This window comes from Thunnus thynnus, chromosome 8 (assembly GCF_963924715.1).
Source record: "Thunnus thynnus chromosome 8, fThuThy2.1, whole genome shotgun sequence".
NCBI lineage: Eukaryota > Metazoa > Chordata > Actinopteri > Scombriformes > Scombridae > Thunnus > Thunnus thynnus.
In genome coordinates this window covers 2,037,867-2,050,700 of record NC_089524.1, presented here as the reverse complement: position 1 = coordinate 2,050,700, position 12,834 = coordinate 2,037,867, and the positions used below count along the sequence as shown (strand labels likewise).

The window sequence follows — 12,834 nt, the reverse complement described above, 5'->3', positions numbered from 1 at the left end:
CGTAATACATCCATGATGGTAAGTGGGAATAAATGATCATTTTAACCCAAACTATGATCTTTCCCTCACCCTAACCAAGTGGTGTTTGTGCCTAAACCCCTAACCAGACCTTAACCACAGTGTTGTCATATCATAAAACATTGTTTTGTACAAAGTGCACAGTGAAGAAACAATGCTTACAAATCTCATGACCACAGCAGACAAACACCAAAGAAGCAGTTCTGGTAAAATGTTTGTATATCACATATAAATAACATTAGAGCTGCAACGATTAGTCAACTATTGGATTAGTTGATCAAAAGAAAACAAATTGCCAACTATTTTGATAATCAGTAAATCATTTTTTAAAACCAAAAATTGGAATATTTTCTGCTTCCAGTTTCTCAAATGTGAGAATTTGCTGTTATTCTTTCAATTTTTACTGGAAAACATTTAAAGAAATTGACGGAAAATGTATAAATTTTATTTTCTGATTGCAAATGGAATACTTTGGGGTTTTGGACTATTTTTCTGACCAGGAGTTAAAATTAAACTTTAATATTTCCATTGAGGGAATGGTTCAGACCTGAAAAACATGTCTTTGGTTTAAATATTTTATTCTCTTTAAACATGTAACTTCAGTGTAGAGTTGCAACAAACTGATACAGATTAGATATCAGACAATGTGATATTTCTTTCTTTAACTTTGAGCTACTTATGGGGAACTGTAGAGGAAAATACATTCACATGGTGTGACTGTACTGACTGTATATTGGATCATTGTCAAGAGGATCTTTGGAGTTCTGCTGCCATCTGCTGGCTGCTTCCCATTTAGACCAGAGTGATCTGATAACTGAAACTTTGAACCCAGTGACATGAACTGATGTAAGAGGGCCTGTTCTGTTCTGGGTACACAATATGTAAACATCAAACACCCTGTCAGGTGACCTGGTAACACCTTGTTAATTGTTCCGAGAGTCCAAACAGAAGGTGGAGTGGGATGGTTACCATCTTTAAAACCAGGTTAAAAACAGTTTTTTTTTTTTTTTTTTCATTGCTTTGAATTAAATCTTTGGTACATTTACTATTATCCACATTGTGCTCACATCCTCCATTCTTATCTGCTTCTCTGTTTTCATCTCTTTGGTTTCTTCTAAAATGTTCATCTTCTTTTATGTTTTAAATGTCTCATGGTGTATTTTGTAAGGTACTTGTACTTTACTTGAGCATTTCCATTTGAGTGCATAACATTTTTTACGAAGACAATAAAAAAGCAAACAATTTAAACAACAGAATATTAAAAATATTTTATGTCAAATCTTCAACATCAAATAAATGAAGTAGAGTAGAAAGTACAATATTGGAGGTATATGGAAGTATAAAGTAGCATCACATGGAAATACTCAAGTAAATTACAAGTACCTCAAAGACTGTTAGTCTGGGCTGTTACTCCAAATATTAGTCATACAACTGTGATATTATAATATTTATCATAGCCTATAAGTATTAATAAGGATCCAACACGTTCATGGAAAACTAAAAGGAGATGATGTGATAAAATAAGACAAATCAAAGACATGAACACAAGGTGGAGAGAGAGAGAGCAGCAGGTGGAGGTGGTGTTGATGTGGACATTATTACTGAGGTAAATGCAGCCAAACACACTTCAAGGTCTAAACGAAAGTAGGTCTGTGGGCGGGTTTGACTGGACGGGATGTGATGCGGTTGGGACGGACTAAACTTTCTCTGATAGTCAGTGAACATGCGGGTGGAGACTGTAATGCGGAATTAATCTCAACAGATATAAGATCAGAATAACATCACACTTTGTTCCAGGAGAGGTGGTCAGCAGCAGAAATCCAGCCCGAAGACGCGTCTAATGAGCTCAGTAGGTGAGTGCTCTGAAGCAAACCCGCACTATACCATGTTAACATGACTCAGATACAGTGGTATGAGTGCGCTCTGCTGACTATTTGATCTGCATTCTGCGCGTTTTGCGCTCCGCCAAGTCCTCCACTTTCTGTCCTGTAGGTCCAACTTCTCTATTGTTATCCGGAAAGCTGCTTATTCCAGCTGTTAAATGAAGCTTTAAAGTTGACTGAAACTTTAAATGTCCCGACGTCTCGCTAAAACACCAACTTTTGTCGGCTTCGAGGTGGTCTCGAACAGTGTTCTCTACTGATATCCAACTTACTGTCAAGAAACTTACTAACCATCCACCTGCTCCTCCTCCTTCTATTTGGGAAAGATCGACTCATATAGATCACATGTGAACTACGTCACTAGAAATGTTGAGAAGTTGATATGTATTTTGGAAATGTTGATATAATACGTTTTGTTGACATTTTGATATGATACGTATTGTTGAAATGTTAATATGCTACGTTTTGTAGAAATGTTGATGTGATACATTTTGTTGAAATGTTAATATGCTACGTATTTCACGTGTTGAAACGTAGATATTCAACGTTTCTGTGGTTTGCAGAAACGTACAATGCCAACGTTTTATTCTGGTGACGAGGCTGGTACAGAGATGCTTGCATTGTGGCCTTCAGTGAGACATGGCTCACGACTACAGACACCGACTCCGATCTGACAATCAGCGGCTTTGGAGCGCCCGTCAGGCTGGACAGATACATGAATGTTACGGGGAAGTCCGAAGGTGGTGGAGTCTGTATATATATAAATCAGCAGTGGTGCAATAATGTCACCATCAGGGAGTCTGATGCACAGCCAACATCTAACTGCTGTCTGTCTCTGCCCGTCCATTTTATCTACCCAGGGTGTCCCCCCAGTTATTTGTGACAGTGGTGTATATACACCCAAAAGCAAATCCCCAAATTGCTGCTGACACCATCTACAGAGTGACACAAAGACTCCAGTCCATTTCCCCTGATGCCCCATGTTTGTTAATGGGAGATTTTAATAATTGCAAATTGAACAAATCCCTGAATCTTTACCAGTACGTCACCTGCCCAACTAGGAAAGATAAGACTCTAGACTTGTGTTATGGTTCTACAAAAGGAGCATACAAGGCCTCTTCTAGGCCTCCCCTTGGTTTGTCTGACCACAACACCATCTATGTCACCCCTGTATATAGGCCAACGCTTAAGAGGGAGAAGACGAAGACAAGAGAAGTCAAGGTTTGGAGTGAAGATGCTATTTCTAAATTACAGGGATGCTTTGATTGCACTGATTGGTCTGTGTTCAAGGACTCTGTCTCAGATATTGATGAACTCACTGACTGTATGCAGTTATATCTCATTTTGTGAGGATACTGTCATTTCTAAGAGGCATGTTAAAGTGTACCCTAATAACAAGCCTTAGGTTACTAAATTCTTGAAAAATGTACTTGATAGAAAACATAGCGCCTTCCTTTAAGGTGATGAGACAGAAAAAAGAGAGGCAAGGAGAGAAGTCAGAGCGGAAATTAAGAGGGCTAAGACACTATATAAAAATAAGTTAGAGGAAAATTTAAGCAGCAATAACTTGAAGGCAGCATGGGATGGAATGAGGAAAATGACAGAGCAGAAAAAACTGAAAACAAGCAGGTTAGCATTGCAGGCTATGATAGCAACAAAGACTTAGCTGAAGCACTAAATTCTTTTTATTTAAGATTTGATATCCATGACTTTGCAGATGAACTTAGGGAATTATGCAAAGAGTCCCGTCTGTAATCAGCAGCATTACCAAAACTTCTCTCCACTCCCACTCTGCACCAATCACATACACATGGATCTTGAAATATGTAAAATGCCATAAAGAAACTTAAATAGACAGACTTTTTGAATTATTATCACTATGCATGCAAATACGTTTGGCTCACATTTTAATGGGTGACTATTATTTAACTGCACTGTACAGTAACCAAATTAACTACACACCCATCAAGGTTTCTGCTTCTCTCTAGTCGGCCTACAGTCATAAATTCCTGTTTTTGATCCACAGAGCCTCCATATAAAGAGGTTTAGCACCAGAAATTTCTTTCACTTCAGCTGCAGCATCAACTCTTCACTCTTAAACCCAAACATGGCCAGCAAATTAAAATGTGGTAAGTCATGACTCATGATACTACTATATTCATGTTCATATGGTCCTTTGACTTAAATTGTATTCAGTATGTTTTTTTCTTTGTATTTGTGAAGTCAATTCAATATCTATTTATACAGCCCAATATCACTAATCACACATTTGCCTCACAGGTCTGTACAGCAATACATCATCTGTCCTTAGAATAAAGAAAAACTCCTCAAAAAACATTTAAAATAGAAAAAAATGTTAGAAACCTCAGGAGGAGCAGCAGAGGAGGATCCCCCTCTCAGGACGGACAGGCATACAATAGATGTTGTGTGTACAGAACAGAACAAGAAAGCAAAATTACAGAAATACAGCATGGAACAGGACAACAAACTTATAGATGGATTGATAACATATAGCAACATGCTACATGAAGCCTCTGCATTTATTAAATCACAACTGAGAAACATCTTGTGTACCTGTGAATATTTACACACACATTAGCATCATGGATGTATTATAAAAACTAGATACTCAAACTATTCAGTCGACTTAAAATTGCTCACCTAGCACATAAGTCTAAAAAATAAAAAATAACAATAATTAAAGCTGCAAGCAGCGTTGGTCGGGACGTTGCACTCTGGCCCGTCAGGATCAGATCATTTTGCTTTTAAAAAATGAGGGATATTTCTTACAAGTGTGGTGTGCTGTTATTTTGAAAGTTTGATTGACAGGATGAGAATTTTCTGCAGGGTGAGACATGTCTGTCTTGCTCACACCTGTGTCCTCAAAATCATCATCAGAAGTTTTGGGCCCATTCACTTGAATTTCAATTAGTAAATTGAAAACTCTTGATGAGTTTGTGTGTAAAACAAATTAATTTCCTAATTTTCATCAAGTCTATTTTTACAAAAGTAAAGACTTTTAACCCACATGACCTGGTCAAAGTTTGATTGACATGTGTACTGTCAGGTGTGTAGAGACAATAAGTAACTGCAGCTGGACACAGAAAAATACTCATATATTTGAATGGAGAGTGTGAGCGAACCCACACCTTTTTGAACATTTACTGCTTCTACATAGTTTTAGATACAGACTACATTTGAACTTAAAATGATGTCACTCCCTCAGTGCTGTGAAACATTCCGCAATACACACTCATTATAAAATCACAGGGGGAGCAAGAAAACACTTTAAAACTAACACTCTAATATCTCAAAAACAGTAAAAGATAGAAAACACATGTAAATGCAAGATTTGTAGGTCAAAGTCTCATGACTCATTTGAAATGCAAGTGAATCGACCCAAACCTGCATAATTTTGATGACACAGTGTTGTATCAAATTGTTGCAGAAAAATGTACCAGAGCAAAAAACTCTCTCTTGAAAATAAAAAGGGAGTCAGAGGTCCAAGCAGCAAAGTGTTCTTTAATGCCGGCAAAAAAGGGGAGCAATCAGCACTTTTACAACGAACCAAATCGCTCCGAAGGTTTTTTCTTTGGGGCATTGTTTTTATGCCCTTGGGTCGGCTTAGGTCACACCTTATCATCCACCCTCCCTAATTTTTGACCAATTATTATGTTACTTTTATCTCTGTCACTCGTTGTTGGTCAAAACTCTTCAAAACAGGTTTTGAGCTGTTTGAGGATATGTACTGGCATATTCAATTCTACCTGATTATATCCAATTTTTATATAAGTATTGGGAATCATTGTACACCCTTATTTCTTGATCTCCTCCAGAGAGTATTTTTTTAAAAGGTGAAGACTTTAATGCAGACCCAAGCAGAGTGACATGTAATACAAACACACTCAAATTTCTCCAGTGTATGATTATGATTCTTCTACCGTGCCTCTATACGTACAGTGTGATTAAATATGGTTCATGAGATTATAACTACACCAATACAAATTGTATCACACTAGCCCTTATTGCTTATAAACTTATAAAATCAATCTGCATAGCTTAATATTGTCTTTAAGCACACCAATGACTTTTAATGAAAATACACCACAACAGGTGGGAGCAAGGCAGACATGTCTCACCCTGTAGAAAATTCTCATCCTCACACCATTGAGATTTGATGCTTCACCATGACAGAGGAAGTTGCTATAACTTTATAGCTCTATGGGGAAAAATCGGCAGTGTTTGTGTTTATTAATTCATTGATGTTTTTCCCCACTTACCCTAGTGGGTGAATATAATCTTTCTTTAGTGAAGCAGGTGAGCTGACAGACAGACTGGGAGCCGATTAATCAATAAAGATACTGTTAATAAATTCAAAACAAATATACCGCACGTTTTTTGTGTAATTTAAACAGCTGTCTGTGCAGATTAGGCTGCACTAAACACGACAGAGGAGAACAAAATAGACTCAGAACATAAAAACATGGGCACTCCTGGGGTGAAGCATATCTCTTGGAGTCAGTGTGCATTAGTACAATTAATAAAATGGAAGCGTATCTGTTTGCAACTGTCAGACTTCTAAAAAGCCTCTAAAACACTTTCTATGCAGATTGGCCATTAGAGTTTAAATTCTTATTTCATATTTTTCATCCTTCCAAACAGAAAAGGAGGAGCTGAGGATTGTGATGGTGGGGAAGAGTGGAACTGGGAAGAGTGCCACAGGAAATACCATTCTTGGGCGTCACTGCTTTGACTCAAAGTGCAGTGCTACATCTATAACTGAACAGTGTTCTAAGTGCACAGGTAAAATGAAGGGACAAAAGGTTGCTGTTATTGACACTCCAGGCCTGTTTGACACCAGGTGGGACCAGGATAAAACAAATAGAGACCTCAGTCAGTGCATCTCTTTTTCCTCTCCTGGACCCCATATCTTCCTGATAGTTATCAGGGTGGACAGATTCACACCAGAAGAAAAGCAGACAGTCAAGGTGATTCAAGAGATGTTTGGCCAGGCTGCAGACAAATACAGCATGGTTCTCTTTACTCATGGAGACAATCTGGATGACACCACTATCGAGGAGTACATGGAGGACAGCGAAGACCTGCAGGAACTTGTGGCCAGATGTAATGATCAGTACCATGTCTTCAATAATAAGCTGAAGGATCGCCTTCAAGTCACTGAGCTGTTTAACAAGATCAGAAATATAGTGGAGAAGAACGGAGGAAGCCACTACACCAATGAGATGTTCCAAGAGGCAGAAAGAGCCTTTCAAGAAAAACAACAACGCATCCTGAAAGAAAAGGAGGAGGAAGAACGTAAAAAGGAAGAGGAACTGGAGAGGAAAGTAAAAGCAGAATATGACCAAAATCTCAAAGATATTACTGAACAACTCCAGGCTGACAGGGAGAAGGAGAAGAGAGAGAGAGAGGAGGAAAGAAAGAAGGAACAACAGGAAATGAATATGGCAATCAATGACTTGAAAAAGGAAAAGGAGAGGTGTGATCTGGAAAAGGAGAGGGAGATGGGGAGTAGTAGGGAAATGCAAAATATGGAGCAGAAGTGGGAGAGGAAGTTTGAGGAGATGAAGATGGAGAATGAAAAATGGATGAACATGGAGAGGGAGAGAAGAGAGGAGGAGAGGAGGGAGAGGGAGAGAAGAGAGGAGGAGAGGGCTAGAAGAGAGGAGGAGAGGAGAGAGAAGGAGAGAAAAGAGGAGAAGGAGAGAAGAGAGGAGAAGGAGAGAAAAGAGGAGGAGAGGAGGGAGAAGGAGAAAAAAGAGGAGGAGAGGAGGGAGAAGGAGAGAAGAGAGGAGAAGGAGAGGAGGGAGAAGGAGAGGAGGGAGAAGGAAAGAAAAGAGGAGGAGAGGAGGGAGAAGGAGAGAAAAGAAGAGAAAGAGAGAAAAGAGGAGAAAGAGAGAAAAGAGGAGGAGAGGAGAGAGAAGGAGAGAAAAGAGGAGAAAGAGAGAAAAGAGGAGAAGGAGAGAAAAATGGAGGAGAGGATGGAGAGGGAGAGACAAGAGGAGAAAGAGAGAAAAGAGGAGAAGGAGAGAAAAATGGAGGAGAGGATGGAGAGGGAGAGACAAGAGGAGAAGGAGAGAAAAGAGGAGAAGGAGAGAAAAGAGGAAGAGAGGAGGGAGAGGGAGAGAAAAGAGGAGAAGAAGAGAAAAGAGGAGAAGGAGAGAAGAGAGGAGGAGAGGAAGGAGAGGGAGAGAAGAGAGGAGGAGAGGAAGGAGAAGGAGAGAAGAGATGAGGAGAGGAGGGAGAGGGAGAGAAGAGAGGAGAGGATGGAGAGAAGAAGGGAGGAGAGAGAGAGAAGAGAAGCGCAGAGGGAGAGAAGAGAGGAGGAAAGGAGAGAGAGAGAGAGAAAAGAGGAAGAGGAGAGAAGAGAAGAGAAGGAGAGAAGAGAGGATGAGAGGAGGGAAAGAATGAGTAGAAGTGTTTGGTAACTTCTTTAAATAGTTTCGAACTACAATCTACAATATAGCCAGACTTTTAGTATTCTGTCACTCATTTCAGATGCCACATCTTATGGAAGCCCTGAAAGGCAAGCGAGGAAAAAAAGAAAATCTGGAGATCCAATTTCTGCACAAAGATGTCTGGAATTGTGTTAATAATGTATGTAGGAACTATATGTGTTTTGACTATGTGCCAAATTAACATATGGAGCAAGAATTTGGGTGGAAATCCAGATGTTCACTTGAAGCATATATAAAGTGGACTCATGCCGCTTCTTCCTTTGTCATTCTCTTTACAAGCCTGTACAGTGATGACCTGAGTGCTCCTATTAAAGAAATATCTGAACATTGATCTGTGTCATCTAATCCATTCTTAGCCAAGCAGAATAACCATCATTGTGAAACCCACTATCAACAGGGACTAGTGCATGTACAAATACTACCTGAAAGATGATGCTGATGACATGACACAGAACAGAAAGTGAGTGAGGCTGAATCAAGTCACATGTAAAATAACAAACTATCATAAAATTAATAGAATTATTAATAAATATTCTAATGAAAAGATCAATTCTGCTAGTGGACATCTCACCTACAACACCAAAATGTCCAGAAACAGCCCTGTGTTTAGTTATCACAACCCATGGTCCACGGGAGATGATCTGTTTTAAAAGTTATACACATTAATAACTCCTGAAGCTCCTACATGAAAAATACAGTCTGATTTCATCCATACAAAGAACTTTGGGAAGCACAACATGAAACACGTCATCAGCTGTACAGTTTAATTATATTTTTACAGGCTCTTGTATATGAAGCTACTGAATCAACATTCAGGCATTGGTTCATTGTTGATTTCTGATATTAAGTGTTGAAACGTTGGTATACTAATAACCTATTTAGCAGAACAGATAATTGCAGCATGTTTCCTTCATTTATTCAATGTTTGTACTATTTTCATATATTTCCTAAGTCCTAGAGGGACTTAAAATAGTTTTAAATCCAACAATATCAAACATTTAACTCAACTCTTCTTTAATATACAGTTTCAAAAGCAATAGATCCAGATTGACATTTCTCTTATTGCAATGCACTTTCTCAATACCTTGGAAGTGCAGACTAGAAGTTTTGTGGCTTCTCCTGTAGTAAAATGTTTTTTTTGTTTTTTTTTTACATATATATATATATATATATATATATATATATATATATATATATATATATACCAAGGCTAGGTGACAAAGTACTCTCTGAAAGTCATGAATGCAGCTAGGACCGTAACTGAGACCAATCAGCTGATATACACCATAGCAACAGTGATCCTAAAGATGCTTGGCTACAAGATGAACAACATAAGCCACAAAGAGCATTACCCCCCATGGGATACTGGAATGCTTCATTACCCCCCATGAAGAAGGAGGCTGGAGGCCAAGATCAAGGCAACAGGGAGAGAAGTTAGTCAACTCTCAGAGCTACAGAAAGGTGTGGGGACGAAAGGGATACCTAGGAAGTACAACAAGCTGTCTATATCTGTCTATATACAGCTCTGGCTACCTGCCTGAAGAGATACACAGGAGAAGCAGAAGCCAGGAGAATAAATAGGATGTTTCCCACCGAACCATCCAAAGTGTGGCAAGGTAATAACATGAGAACAGATCCTCCCAGGGCTGAGACTGAACAATACTGGAAGAGCATATGGGAGAAGGAGGCATCACATAACACAAATGCCCAGTGGCTAGTGGATCTAAGAGCAAACCACAGCAATCTCCCAGAACAAATTCCAGTAACCATTACAACGGCAGAGCTGGACAGCACTGGGCCTGGACATGATCCACACCTACTGGCTAAAGAAACTAACTGCACTCCATGAACGCCTGGCAGCACAAATGAACCAGCTGCTGATGGATGGGACACACCCAGAGTGGTTAACCCAAGGGCGGACAGTCCTGATCATGAAGGACCCCCAGAAGGGCACGATCCCATCCAACTACCAGCCAATAACCTGCCTCTGCACAACATGGAAACTCCTGTCAGGCATCATAGCGGCTAAGATGAATAGGCACATGGCCCAATACATGAGCAGGGCCCAGAAAGGAATTGGTAGTAATACCAGGGGTGCTAAGCACCTTTGGCCACTGGTTGATAGAGCAGTCACCCAAGACTGCAAGACCAGGCAGACCAACCTGAGCACCACCTGGATTGACTACAAGAAAGCCTATGACTCAATGCAACACACATGGATACTGGAATGCTTGGAAATGTACAACATCAACAGGACACCAAGAGCCTTCATCAAGAACTCAATGGGGCTGTGGAAAACAACTCTGGAGGCCAACTCAAAGCCAATTGCACAAGTTACCATCAAGTGCAGCATATGCCAAGGTGATGCACTATCCCCGCTGCATAGGCCTGAACCCCCTCAGCCAGATCATCTCAGAGTGGCTACTGATTCCGAAGTGGAACAACCATCAGTCACCTCCTCTACATGGGTGACATCAAGCTGTATGCCAAGAATAAGTGAGACATCGACTCACTGATCCACCTCACCAGGATCTACAGCAACGACATTGGAATGTCATTCGGACTAGATAAGTGTGGTCGGATGGTATCAAGGAGAGGGAAGATGTTCAGAACCAAGGGGGATGATCTACCAGAAGGCTGCATTGCAGATGTTCAGGACAGCTACAAATACCTTGGGATCCCGTAGGCAAATCGGAACCTTGAGGAGGTCGCAAGGAAGTCAGCCACAGCCAAATACCTACACAGAGTAAGGCAGGCCCAAAAAGTCAGCTGAATGGGAAGAACAAGATATGAGCCATCAACACGTATGCCCTGCCAGTCATCAGATACCCTACTGGTATAGTAAACTGGCCAAAGGAGGAGATAGAGGCCACTGATATCAAGACAAGAAAGCTCCTCACAATGCATGGAGGGTTTCACCCCAAGTCCAGCACCCTGAGACTGTACACTAAGTGAAACGAGGGAGGCCGAGGACTGGTGAACATCAGAGCCACTGTCCAGGATGAAACAACCAACATCCAGGAATACATCAGGAAGATGGCCCCCAACTGTTAAGTAAATGCCTAAGGCAGCAGAAACCTGATAGTGCAGAAGAAGAGGAGGTACCATCGTGGAGGGACAAATCCCTACATGGCATGTACCACCGACAGATAGAAGAAGTGGCTGATATCAAGAAATCCTACCAGTGGCTGTAAAAGGCTGGACTGAAGGACAGCACAGAAGCACAGATCATGGCAGCAAAGATGCTCCTGAGACAGTTCAGCACATAATAGCAGGCATATATATATATATATATATATATATATATATATATATATATATATATATATATATATATATAATATATGTATAAAATATAATATAACACTACAGAAATTACATTTTACCTAAAACACACATTTACTTTACTCAAATTACTACAGTCACTCATATTTTAACACATATACCACAGCTACACTCATCCTACACTGATATAACGTAAACAGTACCTTTCTGCAACATCAACATAACACTCTCTTAGACTTGCACTTAACCTCTTACCAAAACGGTGCGACTACTGTTAACGAGTGACCGGAAGTGAAACTGGTTTGAATATAGCATCTCTCGTAACATCATGGCTGACTGACTTATACTCTAAAACAATCTTTTAAACACATTTTCATATGTTACCACATGCAAATGTCTTTAAGTTGCACTGACAAAACAGTGGAAAACCAAAATTCATGGAGGTAAATGTTATAGATGGCGGCGCCCGCCAAGACACACAGCAACAAAAATAACGTCCCAAATACATCTCAAAACCATGTCATAACTTCACAGAATGATTTTGCAATGCATTTACATAATATATATGTATATATTAAACAAAGCTAATCATGGAAAAGCAAGTTTTAACATACCTGTGGATTAATAAGGGAGAGAGCCAAAGTTAGGGTCTTGCTCCAGTTGATGATCATTTAATATTGAGCTGCCCATGAGCAGAGCATATACGAGTGATCTCCCTGAGGTATCCACAGTGGCATTAGAGCGCAGTCTACTGATGTCTTTGAGTATTGACCTGATGTCAAAACTGTATAAACAGAGTTAGATTAGTTCAAATAATTAACAAAAAATTAGGTGGTGTTTGTTTACATAAACAACTTATGTGGCATTTCCAACCCACCACAATTACATCTTCATCTACCTTACTTCGTTCATTCGTCTTTTCCGGAATCTGAGCCTATGCAGCTTGGCCGAGCCAAACATACCCCAGAGGAGAAGCGATGCCAAATTCACACCAGGAGCTGTCTGTATTGCAGCCGGGCCGGCCATTTCCTCTCTACCTGTCCCCTGTGTCCAGTAAAAGGGTCAGCTCAACAATGGTGGGAGAGATACTGTTGAGTCGCACTTCCTGCAGCTCTCCTTCCAGATCATGGATTAATGCCTTCCTCCTGTGGCAGAACAAGTCAATTGCCCTG

The 12,834-nt window shown here is 40.1% G+C and overlaps 1 protein-coding gene across 5 annotated transcripts; it reads left to right on the top strand.

Moving 5' to 3' along the window:
• The first annotated feature begins 1,624 nt into the window (after positions 1-1,624).
• Positions 1,625-8,708, top strand: LOC137187280 (trichohyalin-like). Of its 5 annotated transcripts, none has more exons than XM_067596070.1 (4): positions 1,625-1,871; positions 2,465-3,122; positions 3,928-4,030; positions 6,564-8,708. In XM_067596070.1, exons 2-4 carry the CDS (start codon positions 2,892-2,894, stop codon positions 8,345-8,347), a joined length of 2,118 nt encoding a protein of 705 aa, XP_067452171.1. In that variant the 5' UTR covers positions 1,625-1,871; positions 2,465-2,891; the 3' UTR covers positions 8,348-8,708. The 5 variants fall into 5 exon arrangements, with proteins under 5 accessions (XP_067452171.1, XP_067452175.1, XP_067452172.1 ...); XM_067596074.1 differs by having other exon boundaries at positions 1,658-1,871; positions 3,080-3,122; XM_067596071.1 differs by having other exon boundaries at positions 1,658-1,871; positions 2,465-2,641.
• Positions 8,709-12,834: the final 4,126 nt, after the last annotated feature.